This window comes from Colletotrichum aenigma (assembly GCF_013390185.1).
Source record: "Colletotrichum aenigma strain Cg56 chromosome Unknown KSG_Cg56_contig02, whole genome shotgun sequence".
Classification (NCBI taxonomy): Eukaryota; Fungi; Ascomycota; class Sordariomycetes; order Glomerellales; family Glomerellaceae; genus Colletotrichum; species Colletotrichum aenigma.
The window spans coordinates 4,517,616-4,537,518 of record NW_023500908.1 but is presented as its reverse complement, the minus strand read 5'-3'; the positions used below and the strand labels follow the sequence as shown (position 1 = coordinate 4,537,518).

General features: G+C 56.4%; 4 protein-coding genes across 4 annotated transcripts; 3 read left to right on the top strand and 1 right to left on the bottom strand.

Moving 5' to 3' along the window:
- Window positions 1-466: 466 nt before the first annotated feature.
- CGCA056_v003246 (D-xylose 1-dehydrogenase) lies at window positions 467-1,698 on the top strand (the record flags this gene model as incomplete). The annotated part of the gene is made up of 2 exons (XM_037318503.1): window positions 467-521; window positions 581-1,698. 2 exons carry the CDS (start codon window positions 467-469, stop codon window positions 1,696-1,698), a joined length of 1,173 nt encoding a protein of 390 aa, XP_037182524.1.
- A 2,317-nt stretch (window positions 1,699-4,015) lies between these two features.
- Window positions 4,016-5,026, top strand: trm9 (tRNA (carboxymethyluridine(34)-5-O)-methyltransferase; the record flags this gene model as incomplete). The annotated part of the gene is made up of 1 exon (XM_037318502.1): window positions 4,016-5,026. One exon carries the CDS (start codon window positions 4,016-4,018, stop codon window positions 5,024-5,026), a length of 1,011 nt encoding a protein of 336 aa, XP_037183175.1.
- Window positions 5,027-6,025: 999 nt separating this feature from the next.
- On the bottom strand, window positions 6,026-7,050 carry mybl1 (Myb-related protein A; the record flags this gene model as incomplete). Its single annotated transcript, XM_037318501.1, has 2 exons — window positions 6,026-6,734; window positions 6,821-7,050. The coding sequence occupies 2 exons, from the start codon at window positions 7,048-7,050 to the stop codon at window positions 6,026-6,028; spliced, it is 939 nt and encodes a 312-aa protein (XP_037182522.1).
- A 9,776-nt stretch (window positions 7,051-16,826) lies between these two features.
- On the top strand, window positions 16,827-17,822 carry alp11 (Cell polarity protein alp11; the record flags this gene model as incomplete). The annotated part of the gene is made up of 2 exons (XM_037318500.1): window positions 16,827-17,060; window positions 17,334-17,822. 2 exons carry the CDS (start codon window positions 16,827-16,829, stop codon window positions 17,820-17,822), a joined length of 723 nt encoding a protein of 240 aa, XP_037182529.1.
- Window positions 17,823-19,903: the final 2,081 nt, after the last annotated feature.

Genomic DNA, 19,903 nt, shown 5'->3' with positions numbered 1-19,903 from the left:
GTATCTAGGGCGTCATCCATGATGTTTCGAGACTCGGGGTTTGCACAGGTCCAATTTCTAAGCATCACCCGCCGAGCAATTTAGCCGGTGCTTGGGCGGGACTGGCGGAAACTCCGCCCGCTGGACTTGAGCATCGTCGCTTGCTGCCATGTTCTAGTACCTAGATATTTCCAGAGGCAGGTAGTTTCGTGTTCAAGAAGGTACCCATGTTTTCCCGCTCTCGTACCCCGCAGCAGCTCCCTCCGAGGACTACTGCGCCTGGTGGTGTGGAGGGGCGCGTATCGACGTGCAATTGAAAAAGGAAAAGACACCCTCGCCGATTCGCACCTTTTTACCGTCCCGTGTTCTTCAGTCAACTGTCGTTTCCTCTCTCTATATAGAGTGCTACTCGACTTCCTTCGATTCTAGTTGTACCCTCAGTCTGATTCAGCTTGCAAGCACTGTCAGCACCCGCATCGACTTCACAATGGCGCCGCACACTGTCAAATGGGGCATCATGGCCACCGGCTGGATCGCCGAGAGTAAGCCCTCCTTTACCACAGGCAAAAAAACATTGGCCATTGACGACTGATCACTCCAGCCTTCTGCAAGGATCTCTTGACCAACCCTGCCGCCCGCGATGTGACCGATGTCGCCCACATGATCGTCGCCGTCTCCTCCTCCCGCGACGCCCAAAAGGCCCGCGACTTCATCAACAAGATTGACGGCCCCTCGGACGCTGCCACCTACGGCTCGTACGCCGAACTTGTCGCGGACCCCAACGTCGACATCATCTACATCGCGACTCCGCACAGCCACCACTTCCAGAACGCCATGCTGGCCCTCGATGCCGGCAAGAATGTGCTCTGCGAGAAGGCCCTGACCGTCACCGCCGACCAAACCCGCCGCCTCGTCGAGACCGCTCGCGCCAAGAAGCTCTTCTTCATGGAGGCCGTCTGGACCCGTTACTTCCCCCTCAGCATCAAGATCCGCGAGCTCATCGCTACCGGCGCCATCGGCAAGGTCTACCGCGCCACCGCCGACCTGTCCTTCAACAACAACACCGAGGACCCCAACAAGCTGTCTTTCCCTGACTCCCATCGCATGGTCAACCCAGAGCTGGCTGGCGGCGCTCTGCTGGATCTGGGCATCTACTCTTTGACGTGGATCTTCCAGACCCTATACCACCTGCAGGAGGGTGAGAAGGAGTCCCCCCAGGTTCTCGCGGCCGTGCAGAAGTACCCCGTCACCGGCGCCGACGAGTCCACCAGCATGATCCTCAACTTCCCCAAGCACCAGATGACCGGTATCGCGACGACCTCGATGCGCGTGGCAACCGACCCTGATGGCGCTGGCAAGTCTGCACCCGCCATCCGCGTCCAGGGCTCCGAGGGTGAAATCCAGGTCGCCCACCCCGCCTTCAGGCCGCTGTCGTACAAGCTCATCAAGAAGGACGGCACGGTCGAGGCCGTCGACTGCCCCATCCCCACGGACCCGGGCCGCAACAACTGGGGCCACGGTATGTTCTGGGAGGCCGACGAGTGCGCGCGCTGCTTGCGCGACGGTAAACTCGAGAGCTCAACGCTGCCGCTTTCGGAGAGTCTCGTCATCATGGAGACGATGGACAGCGCCATCAAGCAGGGCGGCATCAAGTACCCCGAACTCATCACCACCGACAAGTTTGACCCCAAGAGCCCGCTGAACCTCGGAAACGCCTGAGCCAGTCAAAGTGTAGCAGAGTGGAGCGAAAATATGGAACTAGATGCAAGACGGCAGATGAGGTACACAAGGTTCGGAGTCGGCGGCCGCCTCCGCGGATCCGGGGCCGGCGCCCAGATCCGCCATCTCGGAACGGGACGGAGGCAGCCGTCCAAGAATCTTTCTAATGGATGAAATATGCAATTGGCCTACTCCGTCTTCCTTCGTGACTCCAAAGTAGTGTACGTACTCGCCGTGGAAACCCGGCAAGCAAGCAGGAACCGGTTCGTCAGTTTGATTCTACTCTCTCACCCACCCCCTGCTGCTATGCATCCCTCCTTCCCGAAGAACCCTGATGAGGCAGGCTTCCTTCCAAAATAACGTCAGCGCCCGGCCAGGCAAGGTGTGGGAACTTGGAGGGAACCATTCATCCCAAATGAGGCGCTCCGTGCAACTCTGGATCTGCTACAGCTAACACTCTGCGAGCCTCACCTCACCCTATACACTCATGCAATTACCACACGTGGCCTCGGAGACGACTGTGTAACTCGGCCAGCGGTACAGCGCAGACATAATCTCGCCTGGCAGCACAATTCTGGTGCTGATCGGAGATTAAGCAGGTCCCAAGGACTCGGCGGCGCCCTTGGTCTTTTCGACAGTGGTTCCGGCTGCATGTGACGACATGGTCCGACGAGAAAGGAAACGGCGCGATGCAGCGATTAAAGTGACGTCCCTTTTCCTGGTGTAAGTGAAGCGTTACGAATAGAGACTTAATTAACCCAGGGATGCAGAGACCCATCGTTCACCGATCGAAGCAAACATCGGAATCACACACTGATCCCCTGGTTATCACTCGCTCGCCTTGCTCTCTTTCTCCTATTCTGTGTCCCGATGCATCAGGGGGAAGAGGTTTGTATTTCCCGGAATGGACTCCGGTCAGCAACCTTGCCGTTCGGGGGGCGTTCGCAGGAATCCCAAGGAGGGCTACCAAGATCCCTGGCGGCAATCACGCAAGAAATCATCCAGGGTGGTTCTCCATCCGTTCATACCGAGTGATCGGAATTCCAAATTTCGTTTCGAGCCCCGGTCGAGCAATGCAACGTCTACTCTTTCCTGTACGTCTCCTTTTGAAAGCTTTCGTGTCTCGATCTGGGTTGCTCACACGCCGCACCACACACCCCTCTCACCCCCTTTTTTTCTTCAATCAATCGCCAAAGCGGCTGAAGAGTATGCAGGAGGACCAGGGTGAAAATAAGACCACCAGCAAACACACGATCCATGGGTCGAATGCCGCCGGTTCTCTCAGCCCCTCAAATGCCGCTTCTTCATCAATGCACGAACGAACGAACGAGGGAGGAATGCCGTCATTGGGAGCCGTTGCCGTTCAAACACGGGCACACAACGGGCATTGTTTAGGCGGTAGGTTCGTGATCAAGTACGACCCCGGAGCAATAGTCGGCGTACCCCGAGCCGGGGATTAAAGGGCCCTAATCCCGGAACGCAAAACCCCGTTCGAGGCGCGCCGTTCGTAGCGCTAGTTCTGAGGCGTGCCGCACCGTACCTATCCGTGCCGCATTGCCCATTCTGCGTCGAGGACCCACCGCACACAACGCCTACACGTTTTTTTTTTTTTTTTTTTCCTTCTTCCTGTCTTTCCCTACCTACGGATACCTGACCTTACGTTAGTGTCCTCCAGTGTCAGCAGCCAGCGCAAACTGGCGGGGTGGTGCAGTGCAGGAAGGCAGACAGACGCCACAGACGCACGCTCAGACTGGTTCATTTCCTCCTCTGGCTCCAAGTCGCCTCGTCGTCTCTTGGTTCCATCCCACGTCCCTTCTGCAACCACACCCGGCGAAGGAAAACCATCTTCCAAGTCCTGCAGCCCGCGGCGCACGAACCCTCCGCAGTCCACCCATTTTTCTGCGTCCATTTTTGTCTTCGAAACCTACTCCCTTGCATTAATTATATTGGCACCAACGCCTGCGCGCAGCCGCCCGGACGAACAGAACACACACCCAGACAACGGGCGCTATATTAACGCATACCAACCTTAACGGGACCGCAGACCAGGGCCCTGGCTGAGATTGCACCACCTCACCTCCTCTGCTTCTGTCCCACCCAGGACGGAAACTTGCCTCAGCGTGGGTGTGTGGCTACAACACTTCCTTGCCACACTACATGCCACACTACACCGGCTACCTAGACAAGGGGACAGAGCTTTGTTTTCGCTCTCGCCGCAAACACTGCCCTGTGAAGCTCGAACCTCCTGAAAAGGGAAATCAGCTGTAGCATACCTTGCTGCAACAGCTCTCAGCCCAGAGATTAGCTAGCCGCCCACATGGGAGCGTCATCCGGCCCCCGACCCGGCGCCGGCACGGCCGTGCCCGCCGCCGATCCCCATTCGCCGGAGCCCCCTTCTGCTCTCGGCGACTCCTCCGCCGCCGCCGCAGCCCCGTCATCAACGCCAACAGCCCAAACTCAGACCGACGGTCAGCAGGAAGACGCTGAGTCCTACGAGTCCCGCCACGTCCACACCGTCTACGAGGCCATCGCCCCGCACTTCTCATCCACCCGCTACAAGCCCTGGCCCCTCGTCTCTTCCTTCCTTCTGTCCCTCGCCCCGGGCTCCGTCGGCCTCGACGCCGGCTGCGGCAACGGCAAGTACATCGGCGTCAACCCATCCCTCTACATCATCGCCTCAGACCGGAGCGCGAACCTCGTCTCCCTCGCACGGGACTACCAGCCCCCGTTCTACAATGAGAACGCGCCCAAAGGGGGGAAGAAGAAGGGCGGGAGCAAAAAGTCCACCACTACCGCTGCCGCTGCTGCAGCTCTCGCCGAGACTGCTCCTCCTCCTCCTCCTCCGCCAGTAGCAACCCCCAAAAACCAGGTGCTAGTCGCCGACTCCCTGGCTCTCCCCTACCGCCCCTCCGCCTTTGACTTTGCCATCTCCATTGCCGTCATCCACCACATGTCAACCCGCGAGCGCCGCCGTGCCGCCGTCGCCGCGTTGCTGTCCTCCGTCCGGCCGGGCGGCCAAGGCCAACAAGGAGGGGGCAAAGTCCTCGTCATGGTCTGGGCCCTCGAGCAAGGGAACAGCCGGCGAGGATGGGACGCCGGCGCGGACCAGGACCAGCTCGTCTCGTGGGTCACCAAGGGCAGCAAGACCACTGACACCGAGGCCGCCGCCGAGGAATATAAGAAGCCCAAGGACACGACCTACCAGCGCTATTACCACCTCTACCGCGAGGGCGAGCTGGAAGAGGACGTCGTGGCTGTGGGCGGCAGAGTTCTCGAGAGCGGCTACGAAAGAGACAACTGGTGGGCCATATTCTGCCGGGACTCATAGTTCAACAAAAATGAAGCAGCAAAAACAAAAGGGAGGGCGTCACATTGGAAATGATAGGACTGGCGACAAAGAGGCAAGGGAAAACAAGTGATCTAGGGACCTGCAATTCTATCATGACCATATCCCATCTCTTCATATCAAGTGACATCTTTCGTTTCTCCTCCCCCTCCTCTCCCCGATACACAAGGAGACAATACATACAAACGAAGTTTCATCCACGCGCCCACACATACACACACACACACACACACACACACACACACCCAACCCGACAACACCAAACCCGACAACACCAAACCCACCGAGCTATTCACCCATGTTTCCTTGTGACACAAAAATAGCAATGACGATAAACTCCTTGGTTCCATCTCCCCCTTAACCCGTTCCTCACTCCGCCCCAGCCCACCCCACCTGCCGGGTACCGTGGAAACCCAACGGCAAATAAAAAAAAGGTTTTGTTTTCTCTTCGCATACCACGTCGCCGGCTCAGAGCATGTGTGTTTCGAACATGAGAAAAAGGAGAAATAAAAGTTAAATGACATGAAGTAGAAGAAAAGAGGCGGGGTAGGGGAAGGTAGATGGTGGTGAAGGACACACGAAATCCCTCCTCGCTTGGAGCGAAGGCGGGGCCCGATTACCGAGATTTTTTGACTGACTGACGTGGAATGGGGGAAAGCTTGTCAAGCCCGCCGCGTGTGCGTGGTGGTGGTAACGATGTTGTTGTGTATGAGAAGAAGTAAAAAAGATGAAGACAAGATTTTTGCTCCGATCCCGATGCAACATGCCAGTGCTTCCCATTTCTCGTGCCTCTCACAACACCACGAGCAAATGAGGAAAAAAAATCAACACAAACCCCGGAGGTTCCCCATGCTATCATGAAAAAGAGGAAAAGGGGGGTGCGCACACGATGGCCATGCCGAACCCCTCTACCCCTTGAAATAAAACAGGTTTTTTTTTCCCAACTCCAAGTTCGCCTCGCCACCTTTGCTCGCCCTACTGTCATGCCATACGTCGCCTTTCCATCTCCTCCTGACGAGGATCCAAGTGCCGTCGTCGGCTCGTCTCTCGTGCGCCCATCTCGGTACCCGGGCTCGCTCTTCTCTTGGAGCCGGCAGGCTCGTGAGGAGGGTAGTGGAGGGCTGGCAGCAGCGGGCCTGGACTAGCCCTCGCGCTGGGTACGGGGCTAGCCGTAGGCATGCCGCCCATCGCGTACGCTGGGGTGCTGTACGGGCTCACGCCGGTTGTCAGTTCGGCTACTCCCGGAAGCATCCCTGCACCTCGGCCCGGCGGCAGGCCTTGGATCGGAGCCAGGCCGGGGCCGCCCGGCGGTCCAATGCCCGCCAGCTGTACGCCCTCGTTCGGATCCGGACCCATAGGTGGCCGTCCAGGAATGCTCTCACGCCTGGCAGCAATGACTCGGCCGCCGGGAATCGGTGATATGCCGGGAGGCGGTCGGCTGTATCGCGGGGAAGGTCCGCCAATGTCCCGAGGTAAACTGCCCTGGGATTGCGAGTGCATGTGGCCGCGAGAGGGCGAGTGTCGGTGGCTGCCGCCTGGTTGATCGACGTTGACCGCTGTGAGGGAGAAAGGCACCACGCCAGCACGCCGGGCCATGTCCGCTTCGCCCAGCTGCCAGTGCATAGCTTCCGCAGCACGCCAAGGAACTGCCATCTCCTCTGCAACTTTCGCCCACATCTCCGGTTTGAATCTGGACACCAGGTTAGCTCAGCTCTCCGCGTTGTCGGGCGATGGAAGACCGCATTTCTTCCACGATCTCGACGGGGCGATTCGTACCTCTCGTACAACCGTGCGAGCTTGTTCTTGCGCTCCTCGTCCCATTCGCTTCGTCTCTCGAGGTAGTTCTGGTAATGAAGTCGACAGCTGATGGCACTCCGTCCCGGCAGGCGTTTCGAAATGTCCTCCCACTTCATCCCGCTCCCCCGAAGCTCGATGATTAGCGCATCCTCCTCCGGCGACCACTTGCTCTGCTTCTTTGCCGGAGACTCCGCGACGTGCGGCGGCATGGCGCGCTTGCCGCTCGCAGCCAAGCCCGGTGCTACGGGTGGCGGGACATACGGAGGTAGTCCGCTGACAGGCGCCGTGGCCGCCGTGGTTGCGGTTGTGGAGGGGACTGACGAAGATCGAGCGTGTTGAGGAGGAGCAGCGGAGGACTCATCTGAGTCGGGGGCCTTCAGGAGAGACGCGATATCCACGGTGACGGTTTTGCCGCCTAAGTAAGTGGGATACGGCCTTGTGTCATGGGCGCGATAGACGCGCGCCAGCTTTTCGGTTTGCGGAACGCCACCCAGGAGGCGGCCGGATTTTTCTTAAAAATGGAGCTGGAGGGGCGATGGTCGGTGAGATGTTCCGACCTTTCTGAGGGGCGTATCGAGTACTCGTGGGCTCGTTGGGAAGTGCTCCCAGCTTCGCAGGCAGAGATCTGGGCAAGGTCGACTCGCTGGAGAAGGCAGCAGGATGGAGTTGGAGATGGACCGGAGAGTCGTTGACGAGTGGGTATTAGTGACAAAGGAGCCCGTAGCTGCGGACGAGAGGAGCAGTGGAGGTATCGTGAGCGTGTTGTATCAGGACAATGGACGGCTCTGGCCTCGTGAGATGGGAAACGTCCCGTGTATCCTGGTGGAGAGTGAAAAGGGGAAAAAGATCTGAAAAGGAAGGAGGACCTGAGCTCAGATCAAGACGGGTGCGTAACTGGCGGTGTTTTTGAAGGAAGTCATCAACATGATTGGGCCAGTCCGAGAGGCTGGTGACCAATGATCGGGGAAATGAGCTTGCCTGGTGATGAGGCAAGCAGGCAGGCAGGCAGGCGGGCAGGGCAGGGCAGGCCGGGAGGGCGTCGGCGTAAGTATACGTCAGTCAAACTAGGCTGCTAGAAGTCTTCATCAGAAAGCGAAGCTTTGCCAGAGTCATCGTTCTCCTACGGAAAGTCGGTAGAGGCCAACGAAACAAGGTACAAGCCAGTCTACGTCGGGAACTTGCGGTGCTGCGGATTGTGAATGGAAGAGAAAAGAATTAAAATGGACCAAGGAAGCAGTAGTTGGAGGGACGGTGATGGGTTGAAGAGGTAGTGGAGGTAGAGAGGTAGAGGTGGGGGACGGAGACCGGGGTCTGATTAACAAAGTGACAGCCAGGGCCAGAAAGACTTCTCTTAAACTGACGAGAGGAAAGTCATCGAAGAAGAAACGAGAGGAGACTTGAGTGGGAGCAAGGGAGGGGCGTGTGGAAGGGCGTGAGTTGAGGAAAGAAAAAAAGAAGAAGACGGCGGGATGAGGTTGACGAGCCCAGCGGCGGCACCACAGCGGCAGCAACCCAGCAAGCAGTCCAGCAGGAGCGCGTGAGAGTATGTGTGAGAGAGGGCCACCGAGGCTGTGGAGAAGGGAAAGAGACGACGAGGAGCGGTAGCGTAGCGTGTGTGTGTGTGTGCGTGTGTGGTGTGTATGGTAGGCATGTGGTATGTGTGTGTGCGTATGTGCGCTGTGTGAAAAGAGGTGTAAGAAGAAGGAGAAGTGTGTGTGGTGTGTGCTGCTGTGTGTTTGGCAAGGGCAAAGGTTGGGTAGGTTTTGGAAAGCAGTTCCCAGCGTGAGAAGAGCAGAAACAGCAGCAGCAGTCAGTAGCAGCAGCGGCAGCGGCAGCAGTAACAGACAATACGGTAGCTAGCCGGCAGACGCAGTGGCAGCTACAGTAAGAGTGTACGTAGCAATAGGGCAGAGCATATATGTCAAGGTCGCATATAGGGAGGTACTGCGTGAGTGCTGGTAGATGATGGGATCTTGTTGATGCCGCCGGTCCCTTGCCTTGCCTGGGCCAACCCGTCTTTTGCCCTGCCCTCATTGAAGAATGCGATGCGGTGGAGGTGGTCGAATAAGGCTCAGGAAGTTGACCTCACCCAGGCATAGTTTGGGAACCTACATGGATGGGCTAGTTGAGCACATGTTTGAAAGACACACGCCCCCCCTTCCCGCCGCGCACACACAGACACCAGGTGGCTTCCATGCTTTCTTTTCCAACATACACCCCCCTGCCCAATGCCTTGTTTAGCGGCAGGCCTGGTGCTGATGTTCTCCCGCACGTCGACACCCTGGACGCTGTAGCTTAAGAGGGGTCTTGAATAGGAGACGAGGACGGTGAGGGATTGAGAGAAATGCAATGAGAGGAAAATACCAAAGAGACTGCCTAATTTGTTGGACACTGCAATCCCATGAGCAACCAATACTCTAGCTGCTAGTAGTATGAGTACAAAGCCATGCAAGTGGCATTTGCGCCGTAGTCGAATAGACAGTCCGCCGCCCATGGCCAACGCGTGTAATGCGAAGCCCAAGCTAAATTCACTGGTGGGCCTGGCTGGCTGGATGACAGCTCCGAAAGACGGAATCCGAGAAACGCAGACAATGGGATTTGCCTGGATAAGGGTATGTTCGTGTCCGTGTCTGATGGGCAGGCTTGGTCACAGCTCCTCGCAGGTCGCAGGGCATCAGTTCCGAGTTGGAGGCGGGTGAAAATCTCATCAATGTGGGCGGGAAAAGTTCAGAGACAGATGGAGGAGGGGGGGAAACGAGAGGTCGTCAAAGGTGCAGGGCCCATCCATCTTCCTAGAACCCGACAGGGCCGAGCGACTGGCGGCGAGAGTGTGTTTAGGGCAAGACAAGCGTAGCGTGGGAGAGAGGAGAGACTGCGTGGGCGGGATGTGGTGGGAAAAGACGCAGGTGTCACAAAACCGCATACGGGTGCTGTGGAGTCTTTGTTTGAAACCTGCGGTTGCTGATGCAGTGAAGAGTCGAGTGGACTTTGGCTACTAGGTAGGTTGGTTGGTAGGCAAGCTTGGTGGGTTGTCTTGTGTCTTGTGGATGGGATCCTCCTCGCGCCCGGCTGACGATCTGGCTGGCAGCTGGCGGGGGGAAACCTCGCAACGTTGATTCTTATGACTCTCCGGAGGCGACGGGTAGCTTCGTACTCGCGGTCCCGTGGTTGGTTGGTGCCCTGAATCCGGCACGCGGTCGTAGAAGTCAAAAAGCGAAAGTATGACGGCGCGCATAGTCGAGCAGCGAAGAAGGCGAGAGCCAAGAAACACCTAACGAACCGGAGACTGGGACACCGGCGGGAGCTGTCGAACAAGAGGGATGGGCCAGTCGGCCGAGGGTAGAGAACGCCAGTAGGCTCGCGAGGGTTCCGATGCTTGTTGGTGGCCGGGAGGACAAGCTTGAGGAACCGAACCTGAAGAGAAGGTGAGCTGCGCGCTGAGGTCTTGATGCCACCGCTGTTGATGTTGTGGTTGTTGCAGCTGCTGCTCCGCCATTTGGGTGCTTGCTTGCTTGCTTCGCTTTGGTTTGGATGGCCCCGCCGTTACCAGTGCCTGAGCCTGTACGGATGATACCTGCGCCTGTGCGTGTTTTGGCAGCTTGCTGAACTAGGCGGTACCAATCCCCATCTCAATTCCAATCCCAAATGCGCATGCCGTTCGATGCCGATCCTGACGACGAGGCCCTGCTCGATCAAGCAATCAGGCTGCATGTCTGTCCTTGTGTTGTCTTGGGCGGCTCCTCTTCCGCGGATTAGCGCCTGGAGCCACTGACACTCGACGGTGCGATTCGGTTTGATGAGCTGAGCTGGGCAGTCTGAAAAAAGCGCCGGCAGTGCACTTGAGTGCTGTGCTCTGCATATGGCAGCGGCAACGGCAGCGGGAGAACAAGAAGGAAGAACAGTTGCAGTGAGCCCCGACGTCTGTGCGGTTGACAATGGGCGGCGTAAGATGAGGCGTCTCGACAAGGCCGGACAGCCAACAAACCACGTTGACAATGCGCCACTGCCGAGCGAGTCGTCGAGAGCCGTCGACAGTCCCCAGGACGGGCTGAAAGGGCTGGGTTGGCTCGAGAAACATTCATCAATGCCCTTCATGCTCTCGTCGAAATTTTCTGCACACGTCCCAGTTCGACGAGCCTTGGAACATCCATGACCTTGGCCACAAGCCAGGGACAGCCCTCACGAAGCCGGTCTGTCTTGTCTTGTGTTGTCTTGAGGAGGGGGGCTGCTTGCTCGCCCTTCCGCTGCGTTGTCCGGCCCTTGGCCTGCCCTGCTTCTTCTCTGTCTGTTTTTTTTGTGTGTGATGCTTTTCGGCTTGGCCCTTGGTCTAATGATGAACTGGCGGTCAGATATGCAGCGCAGCGCAGCTTGCAGCGTCCAGCGTCTGTCCAGCAAAAAGAGTTCCAGGACCGGGGCGGTAACGTTTTTCCCGTGGCGGCAATCCAGGTTGCGAGCTTGTGCAGAGACCTGGCTGCATCAAGTTGCCATGAACCATGATCGCCATGCAAGCCTGGGACATGCTTGCTGGGTGCTGTGTTGGCTAGCGGCTTTTCCAGCAGCCCTTTTTTTGCGGTCGTCGCATCCTTGAAGCTTGCTGTTCCCTTTTGCCGCACCACCATCACCCATGATGATCAACCCACAACCACCCACCATGTGGACAGGGCGGCGGCGGCCACGACGTCTTCCTGGTGGTTCGGTGTCCGCAAGCCACATATGGCTTGATTGGGCCGTTTGACATTTGTCTGTTGTCTCCCGAAGCCTTGAACTGCATCAGCCACACGGTACCGGTGCCTGACATGACGACGGGGCGGTACATAAGGGAGCAAATAAGGCCAGCGAAAGGGAAAAGAAGTAATATCGCGGCCATTCGGGTTCGAAGGCGTGTACAAGGAGAGACACTCTGTTGTACAACAGCACCGATAGCGAGGACGCGGAGCTCTTTTGGGTCTTTGGAACCGACATGCAAGATTGAATATTGGCTGCTGGGACGGAATCGTCTTCCCCGGGGACATGTACCCAGTAGGGCGATGTACCTCAAGAGCGGCGCGGTGTGAGATCAGAAAATCGATATTTTCTCACTTGTTCTGTCGTTGCTTCTTTTTCTTTTTTGCTTCCTTCCTCCCTCCCAAATCTAGAGCACCTTCCGAGTAAATGTCCCGATAGGCAGGCAAGGACTAGACCTCAGGCTGTCCGGGTACGTACCGCGCAACGTACTGCGGTACGCAGCAAGGCAGGTAGCTACCTAGCTACCTTACCTACCTTACCTACCTTACCTACCTTACCTACCTTACCTACCTTACCTACCTTACCTACCTGCCGAAGCTACATGACTACCTCATCTTACCTAAGCCGGTTGTCCGCGGTGCTACGACGTCGACATCCTCTGCTGCATGTACCGTACTTGTTTCGCGGCATTTCCTCCTTGCGCGTGCCCGTCCCACTGCTGACGGAGACCTGGCTCTGGTAAGGCAGGGCAGAAACGCTAAGACAACATAAATCCTCATAAAGTTCCGCTAAACTAGCACACAGGTAAGGTAAGGTAAGTTTGTCTTGGTCTCAGTCTGCCGTCTTGCTCGTGGTCTTGGAATGAGGGATGCACACGGAGACGGAGGCGGAGGCGGAGGCGGAGGCGGACGGTCCACGGCATCCATCCACCACGACTTGTGCAACTAGGGTCGCAAGCAGCGTCCCTCTGGCTTCCCGCCCCAAACTGTACAGGAAAGCGTACATCGCAGAATGCCATACAACCTACCTCGTGTGCCTCAACTCCCGGAAGGTCGCAGCCAGAATACTCCCACGCTGCCTGGCCCAAGGCCCGGTGTCGAACTAAGTCAAGGTAGCTTCGTGATTAGCTGACGACGGCTGGTACCCAACGGCATGGCTAGTAACATGGACACCACTGGGAGATGTCGGTCAGCCATCAGCCCTGATCTGTGGGTGGGCGAACATGGAGATTGCTCTAATGCTGCCTTGTCCTGACCTAAACGCCCGTTTCTCTACACCGACGCAAATTATATGCGTCCAGCTTGAATCGTCTCAAGGCCGTCGACGACATGACTAAGACAGCTCACCGCTGCTTTGATCAGGCATTGACTTTCTCATTGCCTTGACTCGAAAGAAGGAGCATATCGCCCTCCCTCACGAAAGCATCGTGACACGCGCAGCCGGTGCTAATGATATGCGCCTGCATCCCCAAACATAAATCAGAGCCTCGTCGCATCCCCCGGCTCAGCTCCAGACCCTGCCTATCACTCGGTAGATGACATACATACGGCTGTGGATAGAGCGGCCGGCCTAGTGCCCGACCAGCCATCCGCTGTCTGCCGCCAGCCAGCTTTGGCGTCCAGGTACTCATTATTCAGGGACCGGGGCTCCATTGCACGGGGGAAGGGGGGCAGCAGCGCCGAGACCTTCATTCTAGTCATCTAGACATCGCCATACAATGGCAGCAAGATGAAAGATCACCGACACCGGGCGGGCGACCCGGCATGTTTGGTCTGTCGTTGTCCGAACAAAGCAATTAAAAACACGACCTTGTCCCCACGCACGTGTCATCGTCTTGTCTTTCGTTTGCATTTCCAATGTGGCTAAACACCTCCCCAGCTGCTCGTAAAGTAGCCAGATCTGATATAATGCCATTTTATCGTCATTTGGGCCCGCCAAGTTCTGCAAGCCCTGTTCATATTGAGCCTGTCGCCCTTATCTGCGCGAGGGCTACGGGCATACCCAACACAGCCGCCACATTGTCGTCGACGAGTAAGCAGGTCAAGTGAGCTGAAGCGTATGTATGTCGGTTTCCTTGTTGGTGGTGCCGAGTGAACTCAGAGCCTATCAAACAGCTCTCGACGTACTTAGCAACCGCCTGCCAATCCACCAGGCACCACTCGGCTGGGGTCGCATCCCATTTCGGGGCTGACGTTTAAAAGAAATACTTTCATTGGAAATTCTCCTTGCTGCACCTGCACCTCCTCAGAATATTATTTTTCCATTCGCGCGCTGGCCTTGCATCGTAGCTTCGCGCGATGAGAGCGCCGTCTCAGGGGAACCCAGCCTCGGGGTTCTCATCCCATCAACAAGGCGAGACACCAGACTTTGCTGCATTTGCAATGGTAGTCTGGCAATAGACTGGAAACAAGGGCCAGGGTAACAACGGGCGATAGGACTTCCATCTTTGTCGTCGGTAGGTCTGCCGACCACCTTAACACCCTGTGCTATAGCCAGACCAGACGCGCTGTGCTGGCTATGCGCCTGGCCAGATCCCTGCCCCGGAGCTGCCTCACCAGTTATCCCGCGCCATGACTGGTGCCGACGTCATGAGGGGATCTGCGAGAACGAACAGATTGACGGGCATGTCCACAACAACTGTGCGGATGGCACATTGCCAATTGTTCAGGTTGCGAGCGTTGTGAGAAGCTCGTACGGCTCTGGGGCAGAAAAGCTGCCCCATTGATGTATGCACTCCGCATATCCCTGTCATCATCATGCCCATCCTGGGGCCGACCTAGCTAAAACAACATCTCGTCTTCTGCTTCTTCTTCTTCTTCTTCTTCGTTTTCTGTCACTAGTGCTTCCTTCCGCGTCGGGGCGAGTGCCAGAGATCGGATTCGCATTACTCGACCAGAACAACGAATTGTCGGTGACACAAAGAAAACCCAACGTGGCGGTGAACGTCAGCCAACATTGCAGAACCGGATCTTCCTTGGGCATAGCGGCAGGCCATCGGCGGATCGGGTAGCAAGGATAGATCTGGCGTGTGGTGGAGGCAGTTTGCCCGTGACGGATCAAACATCAAGCATCGTCCAAGGATTTGTCGGTTGTCACTGCAGTCTGGGGCTGAGCTACCCTGGGCTGACGGCCAATGAGCAGCAATCTGACGTCGCTAATATGTCGTTTTTCCTTCTTTCCCAGGTCCTCACAATAATAATTCCACGAGAAATACTATAATGTCGATTGCTCTGGGCTATTGTCGAGTTCAGACCGACAAGTGATTTGTGACGATGTTGCATAGACGATTAGGAAGGATTTTCCTTTCCCAGAACGAGTGCCAGGATTGTTCTGGAAAAGCAAGCCCTTCACATCAAAGGGTTTGTCCATCCCGAATCGAACAGAGAACGTGCTCCTTGCCGTGCCCGTCCGCGAGCGACTGTCCCATGCTCGCCTAACTAACCAAACTGGAGCCCGAAGAATGTGTGTGCGTATGTGTGTGTGTGTGTGCGCGCGCGGTCTCGCAGGTGTGTGTGTGGGTTATCATGATTCTGCAACGAACATGATCGTGGATGTTTCATCTTATCCGTTTGTGCTGCGCCCGCTCTTACTGGCTGGAACTTCTGGTTGCTCGTTGGCCCTGCACACAGGGTGGTGCATCTTTTGGGGTCGATGAAATCATGAACGAATATGCACTGTGGTGATTTGTCGCTGCTGGCCGGTTACACGCACCAAAAAAGTAGGATCGCGAGGGGCTCTCTGGTTGTATCCGAATGGTTGCGATATGCCTTGTGTGTCTGCCCCATTCCACACACCCACCTTTGGGCTCTTCCAGGAAGTCCCGGGCGAAATCCGTTTGTTGCGGGTTGGTGACTGACATGCTTGATGATACTGCATACCTTAGCACATGTAGACAGGCCAGGATTGGGGCGTAGGCCTGGCTTTGTCAGACAGACAGACCAGAAGACCAGACCAGACCAGACCAGACGGGGCTTTGCATGCGCGAAATCTGGCGTTTGACTGCATCGATGCCGCTGTTGCCATGCTGTGGTTCCCGACCAAACGGTTCCCGTAGATTGTGGTCTGCAAACGGAGACTCGCCAATCATTGTCAATAGCGTTGTTCCCATCGGCCGAAGGTTAAACTTGTCTGAAGCGGCCTCGGACGGTTGCACCTGGATTTTGTACGACTGTGCCACAAAGCCAGATTCTTATTTTCGCGGGACGAGCTACCCGTCAATGAGGAACCGGGCTGACACGTTTCGATCTCGTTGTATCGTGGATGACCCAGCTTCAGACTCGCGTCGAGCAGCCGCCTGGTAGGCCCCTGGGCAGGAATGAAGCAAGGCGGGATTCAAGTTCGGATACCTGCCAGAGGTTGGCGTGCCGCAGTTGCGCATGGTACAGTCCTCATTCTCTTCCCCTTCCCGTTTCTCTCCCTCGCCTTCTCGTACTTGCATCGATAGTTGTCATCTAGCGGTGTACAGCCAGAGATCGGGTGAGGATGAGAGGGTGAGAGGGTGAAGTGTGGATGGGTTGACAAGTCATCACCGCAGAGAGACGTACCCTTTCCATCCAAGTTTGGGGGCGGGAGGCACCAAGCTACCTAAGCTACGTACTGTGGCTGGAGCCTGAGTTGGCGTGTGGGGCTGACGCCATGTAGCTGCACCAATAAGAAAAGCTCTGAGGCGCGCTAGGTGCACACCCCCTCCGTTACCCACTTCCTGGGTAGTGAGGCTTGAACCGCCTCCACGTTCGACCGATTTTCGCCCATTTCACTCATTTCAGGCACACGACAAGTCAACCACACCTCGTCAACTCATCGAGCCCGAACCCGACTGGACCTTCGCTTTGCAACAACACCCAACGTCACCGGACAGGTTTCCATACCCTCCCTCCCTGATTAAACCCGTGACAAAAGCACCACAAGCATCAAAGTGCCTACAACAGCCCAACAACCGACTGGGTCGTGCGTCTGACTTGCATACAACGGGACTATCCAGCCCTACTGTGCATTGCTCTCGCCCCAGCCAACGAAAGAATTGTCCGGTTGACACCCAAGACGCTTGGTTCCTGAACCCTGTTGCGCCGTCACAACTCCTTCGGCAACTTCTATCGACCAAGTTTGCCGCCCTCTCCCCCTACTGTCTACCTACCTCACCTTACCTTACGCTACGCCAGAACCTCCGAGGAACTCAACCCGCCCCACGTGTTCCTTGCAGCCGACCATTAGCCCGAATCCCATTCCACTCGGACCAGGAAACCAGACCAAGTCATCCACCATGGCCGACGTTCCTCTGCAAGTCATTTCGGAAAACTCGTCGTCAGAGCGCCGTATTACCCCATCATGGACCATCAGCCAGCTGAGATCCAAGCTGGAGCCCATCACGGGTATCCCCCCTTCGTCCCAGAGAATTAGCCTCAAGACCGCTTCGGCGAGCATTCCGATTGAGGCTGCCGATGAGGACAACGCGCATTTGACAGCTTTCCCGCTCGCCCCCTATGCAGAGCTGCATGTAAGTAGGGCTGTGTTCTGCTACCTGTACCCCTTCTCAGCTCGCCTATGGCGGCTCGCTGGCGCTTCTCCCTGCCCCGTCTGCCTCGCCACCACTGTCCAGTACACATATCCTCACTAGCCGCCTCGCCAAATTCAGTGACCCGGATAAGGCGGCGAAGTTACCACTCGGGCCCTCGCCCTAATCGTCTTGAGGCCTCCCATGGCGATGCCCGACTGGATGTCTGGCGTTTTGTTACTCTGGAGTATACTGTGCTAACAACACCTCTGTCAGGTGGCCGACACACGGCCGGCAGGAGCCCGCCCGAACTTCACAGACACTACGGGTGTTGAGAAGTATGTCATGCCGGAGGAGGAGTATGCCAAAAAGACCGACTCCGTCCTAGCATGGAAGAAGGCCCAAAAGCTGGGTCGGTTCGATCCTGACGCGCCAAGCATTGAGGAGGCCAAGATTGCGGCTCTCCAGCAGGAAATTGACCAGCGGGGCATTGCGGTAGGCAAGCGTTGCCGAGTTGGAGGCGAGGATTCTCGCAGAGGTGTCGTCAAATACTTTGGAGATGTGAAGGAGATCCCCGGAGGCCTGGGTCCCTGGATCGGAGTTCACCTTGATGAACCCGTTGGAAAGAATGACGGCAGCATCAGTGGAACTAGGTATTGGGGCGAGCATTCGACCTTGAAGCATGGCGTCTTCGTGAGGCCCGAGCGGGTTGAGGTTGGCGATTGGCCGGTTCTGGACGACTTGGAAGACATGGAGGAAATATGAAGAAAGGAACACTCGGCGCCATCGTTGCCGCGCTTGGAGTCCGTGGCGACGGGCTGACCAGGTGGTCGCGTGGCTACGCGAAGACAACGAACCCCTTTTCTTCTCTGGAACGTTCCCCAGGTCAAGTCCGAACACATATTTCAGACGAACGCGAACGTGGAAGTTCGATCATGCACTGATCGTAAAATTCCAACTTGTTCGCGGAGAACGCTGGCCAAGAAAGGCCGTTGACCAAATGGCAAAGGGGCGTTGGTGCAGTAATGACAAGATTCGATGCTTTCTCCCGTTTCGAGTATTTCGCCCTGTGTGTAAGATGATCAGCCAAACACTATCGTCAAATACCAGACCAAATCTGTGTCAGCGATATCGGACGACGTCCAAGTCTCGCTCTCGAGTTCTCGATGCTTTCTCCTGTTTTCGGCACATCTTTGGATGAACCGTCTGCCACGACATGGTTCGTTTCTCTCTTCCAAACATCAGACTTGACGTTCTTGTTCCAAAGAACCAACTCTCGTTCCCGCCGGGCAGAAAGTCTCCGAGTCGGACCCGGCGGCATAACAAAGCCTTGCTCTGTGACCGGCTGCTTCCCGAGCCATGTCGTTGCGTACAATGCTCGCCCACTGGTTTCTACGTCCGAAACCCGGGAGTCTTTGGCAAACTCCCACGATTCCCAGTCCGATGACTTTAGGGTCGGACGAATCGTCCACATGTTCAGCAAGCTCGCGGGCTTCTTACCGGACTGAGGGCTTGTATGACAGCATATGGAGATCCACCTCCTCGAAGCACTCCATGCTGGTGCAGCGCTGAGCCTTCTTGTGCTTGATCGCTTCGCCAGTCTCTATGGACATGGAGTGCATTTGGCGTTGACTGGTTTTAATTTTATCCTGGCAAAGGCAGGCGATCGCTAAACTTCATAAACGAAAGTCTTCTCTTCATCCCCTCCATCGAACCATCACAACGCCCCTTTTGGCAGTGACTTCATCCGACAGGGTCCGTTCCCTCGACGTGACTCGATCGTGGCAAGAAACATAAAGGCTCGTTCTCGGTGCCTGAACTCCTGACGATGGGCCAAAGGCAAAAGTTGAGAGGGAGTAGGGGGAGAGTTTGTGGTGTGTAGGAGAGTCTACCAAGAAAAGCTTTGGTCGGGGGCCAGCATGAAGAAGCCAGCATCATCATCAGCTCCGAGACTTTGTGAACCTTGAAGCATTCACGTACAACTGCATGAATGACAGGCAACTGCCGACCTCGCCCTGGGAGATGTTTGCGGCTCAACAAAGCGGGTAAGAGACGGGACTGTCTGGGGAAGGTTCGGTAGTCAGAACGCTGGTCGGCAGCCAAAGATCCAGGATCAGCAGACTTCTCAGACATAGGCTGTGTCTGAGCCAGCTCCACGACCGCCTGGTCCAGGTCCTGCAGAGGTCATAAGCGTCGCTCGCGACCGACAAGTTGCCTTTCCTCGCTCTAGGCACCTCCCTTCTTCTCTCCTAGAATGGAACCTTGGACAGCACCACAAAGTCCGTGGGAGAATCAACTTTGCCCGTGGGAGTGGTAAATCTACAGCAATTCTATGATGACCTATGAACATCTGTTTTGAAAGTAGTTGAGGCTATGTTGATCAGCCCAACCTCAACGAGAATTTGCAGAAGAAGGCGGGGATAAAAAGAAGAAAGGACGTCGACATGCAGCGGGATATGGGGTTTCCTGTCACGCGGAAGGCATGGGGACAAGTTTGGCATCTGAGACTGAACGATGGTCGATCACCAAGCAGAGATGCGAAGAAAGTTCCGAAGGAGCCGAATGGGAGGGCGGGCGAACCGCAAACAATGTTTGCATTGGCATGGCGTTCGTCAACTTGAACTGGATGACGAGCGAGTAGAGCGCAGCAGTGTTGGACGAGATCAATGCAGATAATGCAACGGCAAAGGCTATACTATCTGATGGGACAAGCGTTCCATCACTACCTGCCCGAATCGTCCAGAGTTCATCTTTCGAATGACGAAGGAAGCTTGAAGTTTGACATCGGAGGCGGGTGCCGGACGGTGAGTTAAGCACACCGGGGTCCGGGTGTTTGATGAAGAGGG